At 39.8% G+C, this 23,954-nt stretch overlaps 1 protein-coding gene across 2 annotated transcripts in view; it reads left to right on the top strand.

Moving 5' to 3' along the window:
* Positions 1-241: 241 nt before the first annotated feature.
* TTC4 (tetratricopeptide repeat domain 4) overlaps positions 242-23,954 on the top strand; it is a 39,050-nt gene continuing 15,337 nt past the window's right edge. The window contains exons 1-5 of one of the 2 annotated variants that reach the window (XM_033435429.2): positions 242-397; positions 1,058-1,175; positions 2,557-2,718; positions 6,229-6,306; positions 7,744-7,868. In XM_033435429.2, coding sequence (XP_033291320.1) covers positions 347-397; positions 1,058-1,175; positions 2,557-2,718; positions 6,229-6,306; positions 7,744-7,868 — 534 coding nt within the window. In that variant the 5' untranslated portion in view covers positions 242-346. Of the gene's footprint in view, positions 427-1,057; positions 1,176-2,556; positions 2,719-6,228; positions 6,307-7,743; positions 7,869-23,954 lie in introns of both variants that reach the window. The other variant, XM_004273807.4, reaches the window with a different exon arrangement.

Below are 23,954 nucleotides of genomic sequence, written 5' to 3'. Positions count from 1 at the left end.
CCTAGAGGGCAGGGATTTTACTTGCTTTGCCTACCGCTGTATACCCAGCGACTAGAACAGGCCTGGAACACGGAAGGAGCTTAGGAACTATGGGTTGACTGAACCCACGACCCCAAAAGTACTCGGGAGGGCGCGGCGGGGCCGGTGCTTCCCGGGGGAGGGGTGGAGTCCGGTCGGCCACGCCCCCAAAAAGGCGGAACCAGAGGCACAAGGGCTGGCGCAGCCCGGAAGATTGAAGGAAGGGTACCCACGCCGCCGGAAGTTGTCGAGCGATTCTCGGCGTCTGGACCGTGGCAGGAGAGCCAGGGAGCTGACATGGAGCGGCAGGAGCAGGACGCGGCCTCTGATGACGCTATGGACTCGTTCCTGGAAAAGTTCCGGAGCCAGCCTTACCGCGGCGGGTTCCACGAGGACCAGTGGGAGGAGGTGAGCGGGCCCGGGGTCTCCGCAAGTGTGTGTGTGCGCGCGCGCGCGCGCGTCGTCCGAACTCCTGGGGCCTCCAGGGCGCCGAGGCGCCTCCCTCACCTCCGAGCCCTGCCGCTGCCAGCGGAAAGGTGGTTTCTACTTGAGTGTTAAAAATCGGCCCCGAAAAGTTTTGAGGGTCTTCTTAAGCTGCCAGTACGTTTAGGTGTCCAGGTTTTGGAGTCAGAAACCTGTGACTCCACCACATACTGGCTGTAATACTGGGTCAGTTAATTTCACCTATCTGAGCCCATCTCCTCATTTGTAAAATTCCTCTAACTGTAACACCAATCTCGTGGGATTGTGGCAGAGCTGAAGTGAGAGGGTGGGTAAAGTGCCAGGAACATACGAGCGCTCAACTGATGGTGATTACTACCACTCTTATAAGAATGTGAGAACTGAAAGATCTTTAGGGATTATTCTACACTCTGTTTTACAGATGGGAAACTGGGGCCTGGATAGGGAGAGAGAAAGGCAATCATGAAGATTTGCAAATTATGATGAGTAAGAAAACTTCGATGTAGAGACATGGAATTGGATGTACTCAGTGGAAAATCCTATTTATGTAGTTCATTCTTCTCTTAACAACCTCCAGGAATTTGAAAAGATCCCCTTATTTATGAAGAAAGCGCCATCAGAAATTGATCCCCAGGAGAATCCTGACTTGGCTTGCCTCCAGTCAATTATTTTTGATGAAGAGCGATCTCCAGAAGGTATCTTCAATGACTCTAACATTTGTTTTGCTCCTCCATTGAATTGAGATAAAGTGTGAGTCAGAAAGCTTCTGATGGATAACAAGAAGTAGTTAGCCCGAGCTAACTTGTCACTATTTATTCTAAATATACTTTTTTGGATACCTACTAAATGCTAGGCATTGGGGATACAGGAATGAATGAGACTGCCCTCAAAGGTTACATTCCAGTGGATAGCCAAACTGCCCTAAAGAATCAGGACAAACCTGTGTGATAAGTGCCAACGTGTAACTATAGGTGCTGTTGGAATACTAAAGGTGGGGGAGGTAGGAGTGGGCTTTCACTGGGTGGGAAATTTTAACTGAATTATAACAATTTTGTAGGCTTTTGTTAAGTTGAGGAGGGTAATCTGTATTCCAGGGACTCAAACAACACGTGCAAAAACAGAAGTGTAATTTCCCCCCGTTTCTTCTGTACTTAAAAAAAAAAAGTCCTGTCAGACTTCCCTGGTGGCATAGTGATTAAGAATCTGCCTGCCAATGCAGGGGACATGGGTTTGAGCCCTGATCGGGGAAGATCCCGCATGCCGTGGAGCAACTAAGCCCGTGTGCCACAACTACTGAGCCTGTGCTCTAGAGCCCGTGAGCCACAACTACTGAGCCCATGTGCCACAAGTACTGAAGCCTGCGCGCCTAGAGCCCGTGCTCTGCAACAAGAGAAGCCACCGCAATGAGAAGCCCGTGCACCGTAATGAAGAGTAGCCTCCGCTCACTGCAACTAGAGAAAACCCACGTGCAGCAACAAACACCCAACTCAGCCAAAAATAAATAAACAAATAAATAAGAAAAAAGCAAAATAATATTTGAAAAAAAGAGTCCTCTCTTCAAGAGCTAGGATAAGTATACTTTTTTTTTTTTTTTTTTGTGGTACGCGGGCCTCTCACTGTTGTGGCCTCTCCCCTTGTGGAGCACAGGCTCCAGACGCGCAGGCTCGGTGGCCATGGCTCACGGGCCCAGCCGCTCCGCGGCATGTGGGATCTTCCCGGACCGGGGCACGAACCCGTGTCCCCTGCATCGGCAGGCGGACTCTCAACCACTGCACCACCAGGGAAGCCCAGGATAAATATACTTTTTTCCTTTATGCTTTTTTTTTTTTTTTTTTTTTATCGTAAACACTTAATAATCTACCTTGTAAAGTATTTGGAATTGATTGTAGTTAAGTATGTGTGACTTTATTTCTCCATGGTGATACCCAGTTTTATAGCATTCGTTTTTGAGTTTTCTTTCCCTATTGGTTTCTTGTTTTTGTTTGTCATATATTACATTATTGCATGATTTAGAATTATTTTTAATGAGCCCTTTAAAAAATAGGAAATAGTGATCATTTTTTCTCTTTTTTGCAGAACAGGCCAGGACCTTTAAAGACGAGGGCAATGATTACTTTAAAGAAAAAGACTATAAGAAAGCTGTGATTTCGTACACTGAAGGATTAAAGAAGAAATGTGCAGACCCTGATTTGAATGCTGTTCTTTATTCCAACCGGGCAGCAGCACAGTACTATCTGGGTAATTTATTCCATTATTTAGTACTTTTTAAAAAATTAACTTATGATAAAAACAACTGTATGATGGCTAGTGGAGGGTTTGAGAGTGTCGGCGGAAGAGGAGCTGCTTATCCCAGAAGCCTAGGATAGCTTACTCTAACTGAACTCTGCTTTTCTAGATAGACTTGGTGAAAAGGGAAACCGGGTAGGTTGTATAATTCTTACTGTCTGAACCAAATGAGTAACATCAAATACCTTAATACATGAGTTGTTATGATCTGGAATTTTTGAGCCCAAATGCTTCTACTCTCTCTCTCTCAAAAAAAATTTTTTTTCTGGCCTCTTCTCAAGGATGCTAGAAGGGTTAAGGCAATAGTTCTTTGTGTGAGAGAAACTGTATTAATACAAGGGAGAATTTCTCAAAGAGTATTCTGTGGGACCTTTGAAGTAAAACATTCTTGGAACGAGTAAATTTGGACAGTGCTGCTTCTTCATGGGAGATTCGCAGTGCACATTAGTATGTTAATGCTGAGAAAACCTACAGCAAAGAACCTTACCCTGTGATTCTCAGGTTTTATAAGCCCCCTTTTCAAGTAACACTTATTAACATGCAGGACTGTTCTGCAGACGTGACTTTGGGAAACACTGATTAATTGTTTGGGTGGCATTATTGTTGGTGACTATAGTCTTGGTCGTATTAGACCGATGTTTCTTATCACAGAGTTTTAGAGAGGACCTGGGAGTGACCTCAGCCTTTTCTGAGGGGCTGGTAGACAATAAGCCTTGCAAGTCTAGCTGGGATAAGTCTGTTGGGACTTGTCACCATTGGAGCAGAGTTTCTTTCTAATCATAGGCCGCTCCAGCTGTCTTCTCCTTTAGAACTTTAGAGGTTATTTGAGCCAACCAGCCCCCTCATTTTACATAGGCCCAGAGAGCGACCCCTTTGGTTAGTGCCAGAACCTTGACTAGAAACCCACTCTTCTAACTTCTGGAGGAATACATTTTCTTCATTGAGCAAACTGAGTTCTTGTTCCATGCTAGGCACTGGCATCATAGAAGTGAGTTAAGACCTGACCTTTCCCTAAAGGAGTTTAATTTATTTACCTATTCAGTCAGTAAATAGAAAGCATTTACTGTGTGTAGGCACTGCACTGTGAATAAGAGCTACATAGTTCCTTTCCTTGGGGAACTAAAGAATGTCATGTATAGGGCTAATAAGACCAAAAACACCTTGAAAGAAAAAAACTGTATGTAATGTGATAACCAGAGGAGCAAATGTGTAATATTCAGAGACATTCCTTAAATGATGTCACTGGTATGGCTTACAGAGCACTTTCACATTTTTTTTTATCCCTCTTGACCTCATAGCAGCTATGTAAGATAAATGAGGTTAACAGCTTTATCCCTAGTTAGCAGAGTAAGAAACTGTAGTAATAAATGTAGTAAAATGAATTGTTGAAGGGTACACAGTGCTATCGTTAGGATGTGGAATCAAGTTTGATTCAGAATACACTAAATGGAAGACCCCTTTACCCACACTTCCGGAGGTACCTGGTGCTGTTGATTCTTTAGTCCTGAGTACTTTGTGGGTTCTACAGTATAGCTTGGTAGCTTTGAGTTTTCCCTCTGCTGGCTTAGAAGTCAGTTTTCTCAAACCTAATTAGGCATTTAGCCTGTGTCTCTTTGTTCTCCAGCTTTAAAATGTGTTCTCTGTTGTTCTCATTCTTGTTGTTTCTGTGGATTTATGGCTTTTTTGTGGCAGAGGGGAAGTGGTAGGGGTTGAACTGCATGTGTTCAGTCTACTGCCTTTTACCAGAAGTTTTTGGATTTCTCTTATATGTATTTTTTCCATAGTTAGGATCATGCTGTTCTTCCAATTTTGTATTCAGTTCTTTTCACTTAATTTTATAACATAAACAATTTCACCTGTCATTAAATTATTTGTGAATACTATTTTAATAGCTACATAAAGTTGCATCATATGGACATACCAGGGTTTACACTATTTGCTTTACTATTCTGCTGTTGTTGAGTATATAGCTGCTTTTAAGGTTTTTTTGTTTTGTTTTGTTTTGTCTTTTGTGGTACGCAGGCCTCTCACTGTTGTGGCCTCTCCCGTTGCGGAGCACAGCCTCCCGGACGCGCAGGCTCAGCGGCCATGGCTCACGGGCCCAGCCGCTCCATGGCATGTGCGATCTTCCTGGACCGGGGCACGAACCCGTGTCCCCTGCATCGGCAGGCAGATTCTCAACCACTGCGCCACCAGGGAAGCCCTAGGTTTTTTTTAAGTAATGCAAAAATGAACAAAGTTAGTGATAAAGTTTTTCCAGTAATTCTGGTTATTCTTCAGGATTTGGCAAACTATGACTCACAGACCACATCTGGATCCCTGACCTCTTGTAAAACAATTTTAAAAGATTGTAAAACAAAGAAGAATGTATAACAGACCATATGTAGCCTGTAAAGTCTGAAATATTTACTATATGGCCCTTTAGAGAAAAATTTTGCTGACCCCCAGGCTAGAGTTTTAGAAGTGAAATTAATAGGTAAATACCAAGCTGTTAAGTAATACTTACAGTATAAACTAGAAAGTGAAAGTCTATCTCATGCCTCCTAGTTTGGATAACCAGTGTGTATGATTGCACACCTTTTTTAAATGCACTTACAGATATATATGTGTGTGTACCTGTGTCTGTATATTTAGATTGGTTTGTTTTATAAAGATGGGCTTCTATACACATTGACCCACCACTTAAAATAATATAGCACAGACATCCTACCCTGCTTTTACATGCAGAACTGTCTTACTCTTTTTAATAGCTGTATAGTGTTTAGTAGTATGGATTTACCATAATTTATTTCATCATTACTAAATTGAGGGTATTTAGGTTATCTCCAGCTTTTCATAATTAAAAGTAATGCAGTGGTTAACATGCTTTTACATTTATCCTTTTACATTTTTGCAAGCATTTTTTTTGTTTTTTTGCGAGCATTTTTTTTTTTTTTAACATCTTTATTGTCTTGCAAGCATTTTTAAGGATCAGTTCTTAGAAGAGTATTGTTGGGTCAAAGTGTACGTACAAAGTGCATGCCAATATGCTCTCTAATTTACTCTTAGAGTGTCCTTTTTCCATATCTTCACCAATATTGGATATTATTTGTTTTTAGTTTTTACCAATTTCATGTTAATTTTAATTTCTCTAATCATTAGTGATGTTGAGTATCTCCCCATATGCTTACTAGCCATTTATAGTTGTTCGGTGGGTTGCCTGATGCTGTAAACATTTCTAAGGTGCTTGATGAGCACAACTTTATTTTTTTGTATTGGGTTGGCCAAAAAGTTCGTTCAGGTTTTTCTGTAAGATGTTATGAAAAACCCGAATGAACCTTTTGGCCAGCCCAATATAAACAGTTGCTCTGATTTTTATCTCTCCAAGATTGTCCAAGAGTGTTTTTGTTTCTACACACAAAATTTTGGAAGTAATCTGATCTCAAAACGTGTTTTCTCTTTTACTAAATGGTGTTTTGTTAGGCAATTTTCGTTCTGCTCTCAATGATGTGACAGCTGCCAGGAAGCTAAAACCCTGCCACCTGAAAGCAATAGTAAGAGGTAAGTCTTGTAGAGCTGTAGTATGATTGTCATCGCGGAAAAGCTGGCATGCACTGCACCAGAAGTATTTTAAGCTTTGATATGAAGGTGCTAAGATACTAATGAAGTCACCTTATTTTTGCCATCTTGATATTAAGTCCTTGTCAACAGCAACATGCCATTTTTAAAAGAATTCCCCAGAGAATAATCCAACCCTCTGTTTTAAGAATTTGTAGAGAAATTGAAACTCCTCATTTTAAATTAATAAAGATAAAATTAATTAAAATAAAGCAGTTTTAAAAGCCACATTCTAATTTTTTTCCCAAACTAGCTGATTGAAAGGCAAGATCTTCAAATGCCGTGTTAATGTTAATTAAAAGATAAGTTATGGGACTTTGGCTGCTAACTCTAATGCTGAGATCTTCCCAGATTATTTTTTCTCTTGTAGTCTGACCTTTGTGTGTAATAATAGTGCTTTTATTACTTTTATACTTCACCTTTTCTTTGAGAAGCTCAAAGGTGATTTGTAAACTTTAATTTATTCATTACATATTAATCTCTGTATCCTCATGACCAACTTAAAATGCTTTATCAAAGTTATTGCTTAATTAATCATGGTTAGGGGGTTTAAGTAGATCTAGGTCCTTCAGCTGTAGGGAAAGGAGGTACTAAACAAAGATGGGCAAGTAAATTGAGTATAGTCCTGTGGAATTTGCCACAGGCTGGAAGTCTGTACTTTGATTGAATTGTCACTTTTACCTTACCATGTGACCATGGCGAGACACCCACTCTGAGTATCAGTTTGCCCATCTCTGGAAGATCAGGTTGGATTCTATTGACATTTAAGCCCTTACAGTTCTGATATTTTTAAATTCTGTGGAAAGCCCAAAGAGGCTAACTGGAGAAAAAACATGATTAAAGGAGAGGCAGCTTAAACTGGTAGCCATCAAGAACAATTTTAGGAGAGACCTAATGTCTTTGGTCTTGCCATTGCTTTTGTGAATGACTGAGACAAATTCTGCTTTCTCTCTCCATTTAAAGAAAGTCATCTGAGATGAACTTTATTCTTCTCATTTATAGATGAGGAACCTGAAGCTCAGGGATGCTCAGTCCTTTGTCTAATGTTTAGTTGGTAAATGACAGCCAGATTTCCAGTCCAGATCTGTCTGATTCCAAAGACTGTGTTCTTTGCCACTAAGCTGTAGCCTTCCCTACTTTAAGAGTCCTTGATACCAGAAAGGCTTACAGGAGTTTTGAGCTGAATGGGCCCTAGAAATCTTTCTGATCTAAGATACAAGAAATAGTCTTCCTTGTCTGGGGAATGTACTACAAGGGTCTTTATCATCCATTTTCCCTTCAGGGTACTGGCTGGTAGCTGGTTAAGGTTGGGGGTCCCTTTCAAGGATGGCTCTTCCCATGCCTGTTGTCCACAGATACTAAGGGTGCTGGGTTCTACAGGTGCCTTATGCCATCTGGAACTGAAAAACTATGTCGAGGCTGTGAACTGGTGCAATGAGGGGCTGCAGATAGATGCCACAGAGAAGAAGCTTCTGGAAATGAGGGCTAAAGCAGACAAGTTGAAGGTTGGTGGCAAAATCAGCCAATTGGCATTTGCTAATTAGCATTAATTAATTAATTAGCATTTCCCTGATTGTATCTTGGGTCATTGTAAACTTTTTCTTCTTTAAAACAAAACCCAGGGAATTCCCTGGCGATCCAGTGGTTAGGACTTGGTGCCGAGGGCCACGGTTCAATCCCTGGTCAGGAACTAAGATCCCACAAGCCATGTGTGGGATCAGCCAAAACAACAACAGCCAGCCAAACAACAAAAACAAACAAAACCCAAAATCAGTCCCTACCCTTGGCACTCTGGAGGATACAGATAAGTAAACAAGCAAGTACATAAATAATTATAATACGATAGAGGCAAGGAAGAATACATAGTACTTGATAAATTTATGACTATTATGATTTGAATAAATAGATTAGTGCCGTAGTCTAGTCTGCACACTGAGTATAGCTATTGAAAGAGAGGAGGGGAAAGGACAGTTAAACATTTAAGCAAAATCTTAAGCTTCTATAATACTGTGTAACTCCCAGCATTAAGACACCTATAACTTGCTCATGAAATGCTACATTTCTGGCACATAACAGCAACAGTGATGATAAAATTAACTCTGTAGTCTGTAATAACAGACTGCCAACACTACCAAAAAAAAAAATCCAACATTTAGATAGCACTTACTGTATGTATGTTCCAAGTGCTATTTAAAAATTTTTACTTATATGAATCCATCTGAACCGCACGCGGTCCTATAAGAGAGGCACTGTTCTAATTCACCTTCCACTGGTGAGGTAGCTAAAGCAGAGAGATCAGGAAGTTGCCCAAGTCACACAGCTGGTGAAGCTGGGCTTCAGAGTCAGGCTGTTTGGCTCCAGAGTCCACATTCTTAGTCCTGTGCATTATTGCCTCACAAATCTGTTCAGTACAAATCCAGACTTGAGTTCTCTTGATTCCTGGTCTAGGTTCACTGCTTATACTACGGAATGGGAATTTTCAGTGCCAAGGGAGCCTAGAGCGGGCCCTGAACAGGGATAAGTTAGTCAGAGGTCATTTTGGTCATATCTACAAAAGTAGATATGTGTGGACCCACATGGCTCAATAACAGAATTCTGAGCCTAGGCAACTAGGGGTGGGCCAGAATTTCTAGGAGTGGTATACACAGGAGAGAAGATCAAGAGGGCTACTGTGGAAGGCCATCGCTGAGCTTATCTGCAGAAAAACCCTTGTTCGACCTAAATGAAAGCTTTTAGGTCCTGCAGCATAATTAAAGGAGATTTCAGGGCCCAAAAGCCTGACATTAGGTATAGGTGACATTGCTTGCAGAGTATCAGGATTATACCCTTTTATCTGAGTATAAATTGATTTTGGATTCCCATGTGCTTGGTATATGTGAGCAATAGACCCATATGGTTATGTTAAGATCAGACAAAATAGACTTCAAGGCAATGGCTGTTACCAGAGATAAAGCAAGGCATTTTTTTTTTTAATGATGAAAAGGTCAGTTTATCAAGCATATTTAACAATTCTAAATGTGTATGTACCTAATAATAGAACTTCAAAATGTATGAAGCAAAAATTGACAACTCACAGAAGGAAGAGACAAATGTATAAATAGGTAGAAATGTTAACATCCCTCTCTCAGAGTAACTGATAGACTTAAGTAGATAAATCAGTAAAGAGAAGTGATGTCAGCAAAAATAGCCAACTAAAGACCCGGAAAAATTTTCTCCATAAAGTCCATGGAAAATGGGCAAAAATGCTCAATCAACTTTTCCATAACTCTGAAATGAATGGAAGGCTTGCAGCAATCTGGGTAGTGTTTGTTCAAGAAAAATGGCTGAACCTCCGTAAGAACAGCAAGCTTTGTGGCATTTTTAACTTGCCCTATCCCCATCTCCTCCCTCCCTAGTTGCATAGTAGCCTTGAAAGCCAACAGCCCACGATCATGGTGAAAATGAGCAGCCGGGCAGCCACCAGAGGCAGAACAGGATTAGAGCTCCTTCAAAGCCCCATTCCCAGAGGATTGTCATTATTTGACCATCTAGAAGATCCCACTTACAAGTTGTTTTTATTTGACACATCTTGAAGCTATCCCAGTAGGAAAAGCTTTTTCACAGAGTGTTGGTGTAGGAGGCATTTGTTAAAAACAATTTGAGGCAGTTATTTAAGATTGCATCTGCCTGAGGCAGTGGAAACCCCCTGAGGCAAATAATAGGCTTACCAGAAAACTTAAAAGGAAAAGCTGGGGAATGAGATTCTGTAGGGGCTTTGAAAAGCTCCAACATATTCCTGGGAATCTAGAAGGTCACATATGTGCTCTTGCTATGCATGTGCTCAGGAAAGATCTAAGAATGTCCTAAGCTCTAACCTCTGGCTGATTTGGAAGCTTTGTGCCAGCAGGAAATGAAGGCTAAGGCTGAATTGTTAACTGCTGGGGTGATTGTTGAAGCCTTGTCCAAACATGACTGCAGAGCCCCTTGGCAAAGACTGGGAGACATTTTGGCTCCAGGCGTTTAGGGAAATCTGTCCAGTCATTATCTCACCACTAAGCTAACTGGAGACTTTAGTAGTCACATATAACAGAGAATACAGGCTTTACAGAATTAGTTCAGAAAAGTCACTAAACAAACAATAGTGACAGCAACAACAAACACTGGGGAGGGGAGAGAGAGAATATGGTTTCCAGAGTTGCCACATTATATTATTTTAAATGTCCAGTTTTCAACAAAAAATTACAAGAAAAGGAAAAAAAATCAACAGAAACTGTCCCTGAGGAAGCCCAGACATGAGACTTAAAAGGTAAAAAACTTTGAACCAGCTATTTAAAATATGTTCTAAGAACTGCTGCCTGAAAAAAAATGCACCATCTAGAAGTTGAGAATTAAGTTTTATTCAGCAGACTTACTGAGGACTTAAGCCTGGGATACAGCCTCTCAGATAGCTCTGAAGGACTGTTCTGAGCAGGTAGGGGAGAAGCAAAGATATAGGAAAAAAAAAAAAACCCATGTGGTCGAACATCAAAAGACTACTGCTAATTAAAGAAACAGACATTTCAAGTTAATGAATTTAGTGCTTTTCTATATGGGGAGATGGGCTTATTGAAATTATTCCTTTGATATACACGTTAACTGTAGGACCAGTATTCTGTTTTTTTCCATGCTGAGCATCCCTTAGGATGCACCATCAGGGTGGCTGCAGTGGCTGATGGCTTGATGCCCACAAAATTCTTTGTTTACTGAAATGGCAGGTTACATTCTTTGTCCACAGTGCCTCCTCTTGATCATAAATTCGACCAATGTTTGGGAGGCATTTCATGACCAATTTTTTCCCACTGCGCTAGGAAGGCTCATTCCTAGATCAGGCAGAGAGCCTGTTGGTAGGCTACTCAATGTGCTAATTTTGGATCAGGTCCTACTGATAATCTTAAATTCTTTGGATCACCTGTCTTACTAGTCTGTTATTCAGGAAATGTTTTCCCTTGTTGCTTCTTCCCATATCTAGAGTTGCACTATTACAATTATTCTGTGTAGAGTTGTATATATGATCAACTGCCTCAAGATGTTTAACCATCATTAATTTTGTTGGAGGCCTGGTTACACATTGGGTAATGCAAGAGACAACAATCTTATAAAACAGACAGGATATAAGTAATATAGCTAGTAAATTAATAAAGTTGTAGTGCAGCAAAGAGAGGCACAAGGTATAAATAATTTGAAAACAACAAGAGAGCAAGTTAAAATAATGGTTAGTATAGCTAGTTGTAATATTGTCACAGTAAGCCATCAGGTCCACAGGGGAGCCAGCTGGAGAAGCCAAATGCAGGAGGAATCAGGTAGAGAGAAAAAAATTAATGTTTCATCTTTGTTTACAAAGGTATACTTTCTCAATTTGTTGTAGGTCGTGGTTGCCATAAGAGGAAAGCTTTTCTGGAAAGCCAAGATTAAAAGCTGGTATATTTCATAAAAAGTCATAAAATTATAAATCATATTTATCAGTTCATTCAGTCCCATGTAATTATGTCCTGTTGATCTAGATGGAGGCATTGGGTTTTCCATTAGAGTTTTGTAATTTCTTTTTTTTAAAAAATAAATGTATTTATTTTATTTTATTTATTTTTGGCTGCATTGGGTCTTCGTTGCTGCGCACAGGCTTTCTCTAGCTGCGGTGAGTGGGGGCTATGCTGTGGTGCGCGGGCTACTCTTCGCTGTGGTGAGCGGGCTTCTCATTGTGGTGGCTTCTCTTGTTGTAGAGCACGGGCTTTAGGTGCGTGGGCTTCAGTAGTTGTGGCTCACGGGCTCTAGAGCGCAGGCTCAGTGGCTGTGGAGCATGGGCTTAGTTGCTCCGCAGCATGTGGGATCTTCCCAGGCCAGGGCTCGAACCCGTGTCCCCTGCATTGGCAGGCAGATTCTAAACCACTGCGCCACTAGGGAAGCCCCTTTTGTAATTTCTTACCCATTTCAGTGGTATGATCTAAAAGTTATCAGAAATTAGTATTTTTCAAAGTCCTTGTGAATCTTCTTGAAGATTTTCATTTTATAAAAGCATCAAAGTAAAACAGTGATTGTCTGTAAATGACAAAAGACTTAAAATGGCATGGTTAAAGATCTGATTACAATGTAATTGACAAGAAACTTGGTCATTTCTGTGACATACAACATTTTAAGATAATAATTAGAATTATGACTGATAACATACCAGGACAATCAGATTTTTAGGAATTCCATATAAAATTTGGAATATCTATATTAACATTTACCCACACAGCATAATCTAAGAAGGTTTATCTCCAATCACTTGACAATGTTTTTCAAGTAATTTAACATACCAAATAAACCTAATTAGTTTAATATTCCTCTGAGATGCCTCAGGGTTCCTTTGAAGCTTCCCAGAGTTAGCTGGAGGTCAAAAGAACTTCAGTTAGAATTAGATATTTGGGAAGTGTGTCAAGAATATCAAAAAGGTTTTAAAAGGTTTGACTTGGTCAAATAGGATCATAGGTCATTGTGAAATAATACTTATTCACTTAACCAAAGTGACAAAAGATTTCTAAAACAGGGACTTCCCTGGTGGTGCAGTGGTTAAGAATCCGCCTGCCAGTGTACGGGACACGGCTTCGATCCCTGGTCCAGGAAGATCCCACATACTGTGGAGCAACTAAGCCCATGCGCCACAACTACTGAGCCTGCAAGACACAACTACTGAGCTTGAGTGCCACAACTACTGAAGCCTGTGTGCCCTAGAGCCCACATGCCGCAACTACTGAAGCCCGTGTGCTCTAGGGCCCACGTGCCACAACCGCTGAGCCCATGTGCTGCAACTAATGAAGCCCGTGCACCTAGAGCCTGTGCTCCACAACAAGAGAAGCCACCACAGTGAGAAGCCCGCACACCGCAACCAAGAGTAGCCCCACTCGCCGCAACTAGAGAAAGCCTGCGTGCAGCAACGAAGACCCAATGCAGACAAAAAAAAAAAAGATTTCAAAAGGAAATACCCATCACCTAAAGGCAAAGAAACCCATATAATCTGTTATCAAAAACAGTATTCCAAGAAAATTTTTTTCTCTTAATAGAGAAAGGAACCAAATCTAGTCCTGCACCAACCTACTTTTTTTTTTTTTGCGGTACGCAGGCGTCTCACCGTTGGTGGCCTCTCCTGTTGCGGAGCACAGGCTCTGGATGCACAGGCTCAGCGGCCATGGCTCACGGGCCCAGCCGCTCTGTGGCATGTGGGATCTTCCCAGACTGGGGCACGAATCCGTGTCCCCTGCAATGGCAGGCGGACTCTCAACTACTGCGCCACCAGGGAAGCCCCCCAACCTACTTTTAATAACAAAATTCATTTACCTCATTAATTTAGTCCCAGCCTGACCATGTGCAAAACTCCTTTTTCAGGGCTTCCTTTCTACAAACCTTCCACAACTTTCTGTATCCATATTAATTTGTTCCTTATTTTTCCATCTAGAAACAACCAGCTCTAGGACAAAATCACTTGTTCCCCTTAAAATGTATTTCCATTCCTCATACCTTCTTTTGCTGAAAACACACATCGTACTTTACTTGCATACTGAAACATTTCCCTTATTGTTTTTAGTGCCTTTAATTACATATTACAGTTTTAACCTTTAAAAATCTTAATCTCTAGCAAAACTGACAAGCAGCAAGTAATTGTGAACTGTTTGTTATACTAGCATTTCCTGATTGGCAAATTTGGGAATATTCTAGAACCTCTAGAAACATATATCTTATAGCATAATTTCTTTCCTCAGTGTAGTACAAGACGTGTCTAATAAACCCAGACATCTTTAGTTTCCCTCTTGTAAGGAGACAAAAGTAGGTAAGTTTAGACCTGTTTAGCAATTAATGTTCCAGTATTTTATTTGAAATGACTTGGATAGTCAGTGAATTCTCATCATTTAATTTAACTTAGCAAAACTCCCAAAAATCAGGAGAAACTATAGATAGACATACCCAAAACATAATTATTCCTAAGAGTTCACCTGTAAACTCTTGTCTCATTTACCTTTATTTTATAACTTACGAAGATATCATCATACTGCAGATGAAGAATGTCACCTGCCATTATCAGTAAACAGAGGATGTTGCAGCCATCAAGGCATCAGCCACTGCAGCTGCCCCTGACTGTGCACCCTGAGGGGATTCAGGATGGAGGAAAAAACAGGATACTGGCCCTAGATAGTTAAGATATAACATATATATCAAAGGAATGATTTCAGTGAGCCCAGACTCTTGCATCTTCCCATACATAGAAAAGTGTTAAATTCATTAACTTGAGATGTCTGTTTTTATTTAACAGTAATCTTTCGATGTTCCGACTACCTGGTTTTATGTAGAAACTATATATCCTGGCTCCTCCCTTACCTCTTCAGAGCAGTTCCTAGAGCTGTCTGCCTCCCAGGCTTAAGTCCTCAGCAGGGACTTAAGAGGCTGCCTCCCAGGCTTAGTCCTCAGCAAGTCCTCCAAATAAAACATAATTCTCAACTTTTAGGTTGTGCATTTTTTTTCAGTCAACAATACCAAGTTAATTTTTCTTGCTGATAAACTCTGCAACAGAAATAACATGAACTTAGTTAACCTAGGTACAATAAAAGTAAGGTATGTCTATGTCTATATTGATTAAACCAACAAGCTTAAGCTAGCTCTATTACCAGATACAATTTAATATTGAATATTTCCTAGGTCATGTGAACCTGAAACTCATTCTGGCCAGTTTCCATTATATTTAGAAAAATTTAATTTGTAAGTGCTTACTTTTAAGTCAATTAAATGAGCTCTTTTATAAACTTAATTTTGATAATATTTTCCAGAGGTAGAGACATCTTGTATATATAATGTACACACAGACATATAAACAGACAAAACTAGAGATCTCATAGCTTTAACATGTAGTTATGAATCAGGTATTATAAACTTACTAGTTTATAAATAGCAGTTGGAATAAGTTAAATTTATTTGCTCAGATGACTAAGGCTTATACTATGTGCGGAAAAGACTTAAGGTTTATATTTGTCCTTGATAAATCCCTTAAGGAGGCTATAAGTTAGATTTTGAGTGAGGGAGCCTTTCCAGCAGTTTGAGTTTAAAAGAGCCTTTTTGTCTCATTTGGTTTCAGGTTTTACCTGATTGAGCTAACTAGGCTCAGTCTCAGGTGTTTGTGGGCTGTATTTACATTTCTGATTTGTAGAGGTTTGCAACACAAAGACAGTTGCTTTAAATTCTCTAAAGAACTGGTCTGCTGCCTAAATGATATTAAAAGATTGATTGGCCGAACTATATTTTCTTTAATTTGCATTTTTATATCAGTGAGAAAATTTCCAACTATCTGAAAATTAAGAGTTCTGTGTTCTAGAACTTTAGGGTTCAATTTATCATGCCTTCAAAAGTTTGCACAAGGCATTCAACCAAGGCTCTCTTTCTGAGTGTATAGGGTAAACCCAGAGCAAAAATCTCCATTATTATTTTTATTGGCCCCTGAATATTAACTCCCAGGTTTTATTTCATATAGTGTGGGCTCAGGTAACCTTGCTGGTGTCTTTTAGTATGTTTAATTAATATTGTCTGAGGGGCAGATTTATATACGCTGTCTTAAAATAGGCAGGGGAAGCATTCCCCAGTGAGACATAATGTCTATCCTACAATATAATTAGGCAAAAGGGATATAACCATCTTACATAAAGCCCATTTAAATATACCAATTTATATAAACTTTCATCTCCATTCTGTCAACTTTTTAAAAAAAATTAATTATTTTTGGCTGCGTTGGGTCTTCATTGCTGCGCGCGGGTGTTCTCTAGTTGCGGAGAGCGGGGATACTCTTCGTTGTGGTGTGCTGGCTTCTCATTGTGGTGTCTTCTGTTGCAGAGCACGGGCTCTAGGCATGTGGGCTTCAGTAGTTGTGGCTCTCGGGCACAGGCTCAGTAGTTGTGGCGCACGGGCTTAGTTGCTCCACGGCATGTGGGATCTTCCTGGACCAGGGCTCAAGCCTTTGTCCCCTGCATTGGCAGGCGGATTCTTAAGCACTGCGCCACCAGGGGAGCCCTATTCTGTCATCTTTTATACCTTTAACTAGTTTCCATCAGGATCCGATCGACAAGCCTTGGTCTTAACAACAGTCCCAGAAGCTTTCTTTTCTTTTTATCCCCCAACCATTTAATCTATTTTTGTATAAAAGGCTCTGGGGTCCCCAGTGAGAGATTGAGCCAAGGCACTCAGGCCTTTTTGTCAATCTTTTAACTTGATTAATTGGCCTAACTGTTGCCCCAAGTAATAGTTGGTCAGGTACCTCAGTGTAGTTTTCTTCTAGGCTTTTAAATAAATAAATATTATATATATATATATATATATATATATATATATATATACGCACACATACATAAACACACACACAACACATAGTTTTTAAACTGGGGTAAATAGAACAGACTTGTTTGGGGCCCTTTAATGTTGGGGACCAATAGAGGGTCCCTTTGGCCCATCCAACCTTAGGTAGTGTTGTATCAGAACCTTTTTAATCCTATTAATGTTCATTTTATTTATCCCATTTCTTAATAACCATCTAAAGATTTCTTTATCCATTTGGGATGAGACCCTTTAAAATTTCCACCTTGTTGGGAAGAAGTCTCTAGACTTTCTTTTCAGTTTTTTTCTTACTTCCCTGTTAATCAACCTAATTAACATTAATTATCCTAATGTTTTTATTGGCATCTGTAAGACCCACTGAGGGGAAGCAGAGACCACAAATAAGGCTTCCCAAACTGTTTTTTTTGTTTTAAACTAAGGAGTTCTGGGAATTCCCTGGAGATCCAATGGTTAGGACTCCACGCTTTCGCTGCCTAGGGCACGGGTGCGAAGTAAGATCCTGCAAGCCATGTGGCCAAAATGAAATAAATTAATTAAATAAACAAACTAAGGAGTTCTTAGGTTAACCATTTTACATATATATTTTTTCCACCTTCTAATTTGGCTTTATCATAGGTACCAATAAAATAGCTTGTTTATAATGAGAGCTCTCTAAAAAATATACCAATTTAGAATTTTCTCCAATTTAAAAGATCCATTGTCTGGCCATTAACTAGATATATCCTAATAGTGACTCAAGCCAATAAGATGCAAGAGGCATCCCCACAGGAGAGTGTGAAGGATGCTGCCTATACAAGATCTGGAAAGTGTACTCCCAAAAATAGCGTAAGAAAGTAAAGGCCTTTGTTGTACAGGCTGACGCAACTAAGGTTCAGATGACAAAAGCCCCTGAGAATTGGCACAGTCAGACAAAAGACTGCTCAGAATCCCAGTCTGTTCGATTGGTTGTGAAATGTACACCATATGTGTACCTTCCAGATGTCAGAGAACAGGCTGTTAAAACACACACACACACACACACACACACACACACACACACACACACACACACACACACACACACACACACACACACACCCACATTGAGGAAGATCAGGTAGAACGTTTTCATCTCAAAGGCACAGGGAGAGAAATGCAAGTTCCCTCTAGAAGGGCTTTTGTTTCTTTAAGGTCAGAATTCTGCAAAGATGTTTTATCAAGCTGTCTTTCTCTAACTTAACTGCAAACACAATAAAAGAACCTCATCTTGGCCATTTTCAGGGTGAGATTTCCTTTAATTACCAACTAAGTAAGTACAAGTTTTGTATGTACATAAACCTGGCTAGGGTGTTAGTTGGAGGCTGGCTTTCTGATGCCCCTCATTTAGAAAAGATATTAGGCCAGCCTCTCACCCAATCACACAGTCCGGATCACTCAGTATCTCTTGACTGAGCAACTTGCAGTGTCTTCAAACCAGGATGTACTTTTTCCTGTTATCTTTCAACTGGGCTCCCCCAGTATCTTTCAGCTGGGGAGCCAGATACTGGTTATATACAACCGAATAAAACTCACAGCCAATAATTGGGAGATCTGAGAACCAAGAGAGACTCACCCAAATTTGTTTGGACTCTGAGGCAGATGGGCACAAGAGGCCTCTGCTGGTACCAAGACTCCAGCTCCTTGTAGAGGTCAGGTGAAGCAGAGAAGTCTGCCCTGAGTCCCTTTGTGGTCACCAAAACTGTCAACTGAAAAAAAAAAAGCACAATCTAGAAGTTGAGAATTATGTTTTATTCAGCAGAGTTACTGAGGACTTAAGCCTGGGATACAGACTCTCATATAGCTCTGAAGGACTGTTCCACATGTAGTGGGACATCAAAAGATTACTGCTAATTAAAGAAACACACATTTCAAGTTAAAGAATTTAGCACTTTTCTATGTATGAGAAGATGTAAAAGTCTGGGCTCATTGAAATTATTCCTTTGATATGCACCATAAATATCTAGGGCTAGTATTCTCTTTTTTCCATCCTGAATTCCCTCAGGGTGTGCTCTCAGGGGTGGCTACAGTGGCTGATGGCTTTATGACTACAACATCTTTTGTTTACTGAAATGGCAGTTGACATTCTTTGTCCACAAAACAAAAGGAAACAATGTTTGAAGAACTTAAAAAAATACATGGCAACACTCACCAAATAGGGAATATCATTAAAGAAAAATTAACAACTGAAATGAGAAATTCACTAAGGGGTTCAAGAATAGAACTTTGAAGATAGGTCAATTGTGATTACTCAGTCTGAGGAATAGAAAGAAAAAAGAACAAAGAAAGATGAAGAGAGACTGAGAGACTTATGGGATGCCATCAAGCATATCATAGGCATAATGAGAGTCCCAGAACAGAGAGAGAAAGGGGCAAAAGAATATTTGAAGAAGTAACAGCTGAAAACTTCCCAGATTGATGGAAAATAGTAAGCTACTCTCCCCAAGAAGCTTAACAAACACCAAGTAAGATATACTTAAATCTATATCCAGACACATCATAATCAAACTGTTAAAAGTCAAAGACAAGAGAATCTTCAAAGCATCAAAAGAGAAGTGACTCTTCATATATAAGAGATCCTCAATAAAATTAATACCTGATTGCTCATCAGAAGCCATGTTAGCCAAAGGGCAGTGGGATGACATGAAACGTGCTGAAAGAAAAAGACTGTCAACCAAGAATTCTATATCCAGCAAACTTATCCTTCAGAAATGATGGAGAGGAAGAAGTAAAACTCTATTTGTAAATGATATGAGCTTATATATAGAAAATCCTAAAGAATCCACTAAACTATTGGAACTAGTAAATTAGTTCACCAAGCTGGTAGGATATGTCAGAATACACCCATCAGCTGTATTCTATACACTTTTAATGAACATTCCAAATGTGGAATTAAGAAAATTCCATTTACAATAGCATCAAAAAGAATAAAATATTTAGGAATAAATTTAACAAAAGTAGCGTAAAATTTACACTTTGAAAATACAAAACATTGTTGAAAGAAATTAAACCTAAATAAATGGGAAGACATCCCATATTCATGGATCAGATCTTTTTAAAAAAAAATTTATTATTTTATTTTTGGCTGCGTTAGGTCTTAGTTGCAGCACGCAGGATCTTTGTTGGGATTGTCACTGCAGCATGCGGGATCCTCTGCTGCAGTGCATGGGCTCCTTGTGGCATGTGGGCTTCTCTCTAGTTGTGGCGTGTGGGGTCTCTAGTGGTTTCCCTTGTGCTCAGTAGTTGCAGCACGCGAGCTTAGTTGCCCCACAGCATGTGGGAACTTAGTTCTCCGACCAGGGATCAAACCCACATCCCCTGCATTGGAAGGTGGATTCTTAACCACTGGACCACCAGGGAAGTCCCTCATGGATCAGATCTTAATATTGTTAAGATGACAGTACTCCCTAAATTGGTGTACAAATTCAGTGTAATCTTCCTCAAAATTTCAATTAGTTTATTTGAAGAATATTGACAAGCTGATTGTAATATTCACGTGGAAATTCAAGGGACCCAGAATAGCCAAAACAATCCTGAAAAACAAAAATAAAGTTAGAGAACTCAAAATTCCCAATTTCAAATCTTACTATAAAGCTATAGTAATAAAGACATTGTGGTACTGGTGTAAAGATAGACATATAGATCAATATAATAGAATGGAGAGCTCAGAAATAAACCCTCACATTTATATATAGATGATTTGCAACAAGGGTACCTAGACCATTTAATGGGGAAGGAATAGTCTTTTCAACAAATGATTCTGGGACAACTGGGCAAAAGGATGAACTTGGACCCTAACACACACACACACACACACACACACACACACACACACACACACACACACACACACACACACACACACAAAGGATGAACTTGGACCCTAACACACACACACACACACACACACACACACACACACACACACACACACACACACACACACACACACACACACACACACACACACGGGCCCGTGAGCCATGGCCGCTGGGCCTGCGCGTCCGGAGCCTGTGCTCCGCAACGCGAGAGGCCACAACAGTGAGAGGCCCGCGTAATGCAAAAAAAAAAAAAAAAAAAAACTGTAAAACTCTCAGAGGAAAACATCAGCGTGAATCTTCATGACCTTGGGTTAGGCAATTGTTTTAGATATGACACAAAACACGTAAGCAACAAAAGGAAAAATAGGTAAACTGGACTTCATCAAAGGTTAAAAACTTTTGTTCTTCCAAAAACACCATTGAGAAAGTGAAAAGACCACCCACAGAATGGGAGATAATATTTGTATCATATATCTGTAAGAGACTTTTATCTAGAATATGTAACAGACTCTTAACATGTCAATAATTAAAAAGACAACCCAATTATTTAAGTGGGCAAAGGATCTGACTAGATGTCACTAAATATACAAAAATGGCCGACAAACACATGAAAGATGCTCAGCATCATTAGTCATTAAGGAAATGTAAATCAAAACCACAGTGAGATACTATTTCATACCCACTAGGATGGCTCTAATTTTTTTTTAAAGGAAGATAACAAATGATGAAGATGTTGAGAAATTGAAACCCTCATAAGTTGCTGGTGGGAATGTAAAATGGTACAGTCACTATGGAAAACAGTTTGACAGTTCCTAAAAAAATTAACCATAAAATTACCGTATGACCCAGCACTTCCACTCCTAGGTATATACCCAAAAGGATTGAAACCAAATATTCAAACAAATACTTGTACGTGAATGAACATAGCAACAATATTCATAATGGCCAAAACATGGAAACAATCTAAATGTCCATCATGGTAGATAGATGGGAGAAAAAAAGGAATAAAGTACTGTAAAAAGGAATGAAGTACCGATACATGCCACAGTGTAGACGAACCTCAAAAATACCATGCTGAGGGAAAGAAGGCAGATACAAAAGAACACATATTGTATAATTCCATGTATATGAAACATCCAAAATACATAAATCTGTAGAGAGAGAAAGCACATTAGTGGTTGCCAGGGTTCGGGGGAAGAGGGAAATGTTGAGTGACTGCTTAATGGGCTTGAGATTTCTTTTTAGGGTGTTGATAGAGGTGATGGTTGCACAATAAAGTGAATGTACTAAATGCCACTGAATTGTATGCTTCAAAATGGTTAATTTTATGTCATGTGAATTTCACCTCAATTAAAAAAATTTTTTTAAATATATACTAACCATGAAATAAAAAAATATTGATAAATTGGACTTGGTCAAAACTGAAAATTTTCTATTCTATAAAATACATCAATAAGAAGATTAAAAGGCAAGCCATGGAATGGGAGAAAATATTTGTATTACATACAGTTGATCCTTGAACCACAGGGGTTTGAATTGCGCACGTCCACTTATATGTGGATATTTTTCAATAGTAAATACCACAGAACTACGTGGGTGGTTCATGGTTGGTTGGACCTGAGGATGTGGAGAAATAGAGGATACAGAGGGCCGACTATGAGTTATGCATGGATTAACCCTGGTGTTGTTCAAGGGTCAACTGTATATCTAAACAAAGGATTTGTATCCAGAATACATAAAGAAATCTATTCAATATGAAAAAATTTTTTAATTTTGCAAAGAAACAGACACTTCTCAAAAGATTTACAGTAGCACATAAAAATATACATAGTATCATTAGTCATGTGGGGGGAGAATGCAACTTAAACATCAGTGCGATCCCAGTTCACAAGACTGACAGTACCTAATACTGGCAGAGATGTGAAGGAGCTGGAACTTTCGTAAATTGTCAGTGGGATATAAACCACTTTGGAAATCAGTTTGTCAGTTTTATATTCCTATTCTATGACTCAGCAATTTTACTCCAAGTATTTAGCTAAGAGAAATGAAAACATGTTCATAACATGTATAAGAATGTTGGTAGCCAATTTTATTCATAATAATCCAGAAACAGCCCTTGTGTCCATCAACAGGAGAATAGATAAGCAAAGTGTGGTATATTCAAACAATGGAATATGACTTGGTAATGAAAAGAAACAGACCTATCAGTGATGGGATGGGAGGGTGATGGACTGCAAAGAGGTATGAGGGAACTTTCTAGAATGTTCTCTATCTTGATTGGAGTGTTGGGTACTCAGGGTATACATTTGTCAAAACTCATCTAACTATACACTTAAATTCTCAACAGTGTTGACTTTTTTTACGTATATAAAGGGGCAGCAAACTTCACAGTTCAGGACTCCTCTGACCTAGGGGTTATGTGGGCTTTATGCGGGCTGCAAGACCCCAAACTTCAGGTGAGACAGCAGGGAAATCACATCCTCGCACTTGCATCTGTAAGTCAAGAGGAAAAATAACATGGGACAGAATACAAGTCACCCTTAATCATCCATCTTAATCATTCTCTAATGTGGACCAGACACTGTGGTCCAGTGTAGCTCAACTGTGAAGGCAGAATTGGACATAGTTCTAGTGGTATCCATGGGTTTGATTACTCTTGGTAGTACAATCAAACTTCCTAACAGCAGAAGGGAGTTTTGCAGCTCTTGGCAGACTGGATTGGAGAAGGATGGCCAAGAATTATCAGCCGTTGTCTCCTGAAAGGGTAGACTTTGTTCATAAGAAAAAGAAGATCTGTGTTAGCCCTTGTGGGGAGGATAAGGGATGGTTGGTGCTATATTTTAGAGCAGGGCTCAGCAAACTGACCCACAGGCCAAATCCAGCCTTTGTTCTGTTTTTGTACATTCTGTGAACCAAGAATGTTTTTCATATTTTTAGAGGGTTATGAACAACAAACAAAGCAACAACAAAGCTAGATAATGTTCGACAGAGACCATACATGGTCTGCAAAGCCTAAAATATTTACTGCCGTTTACAGAAAAAGTTGGCCCCTACTAATCACAATCCTGAGGGTAGGTAGGAGTACGATCACCTAGCTTTGGGTAGATTAGCAGGAAAAGGAAATCTAAATTATATTTCTGCCAGATGAAGTAGACTGGTGGTATTTTTCTCTCATGGACTGTAATTGTGCAAAAGGCAGAGCCTCTGATAAGTTGTTGGCCTGGGTTTTTCCATTGTGTTTTCCTAAACCCCAGCCATAACAGAGAAGTTTAAATGCCCCATTGGCCCTGATGTCAGTCCCTCTACCAAGAATGCCCTCTCCCTTTCATCTGGTTTCTGTCTAAACCCACCTCCTCGATGGGGCAGAATCAGTCACTCCCTTCTCTGGGTATC

The sequence above is a fragment of the Orcinus orca genome, chromosome 1, assembly GCF_937001465.1.
Source record: "Orcinus orca chromosome 1, mOrcOrc1.1, whole genome shotgun sequence".
Lineage (NCBI taxonomy): Eukaryota > Metazoa > Chordata > Mammalia > Artiodactyla > Delphinidae > Orcinus > Orcinus orca.
This window is presented reverse-complemented; position numbering and strand designations above follow the sequence as displayed.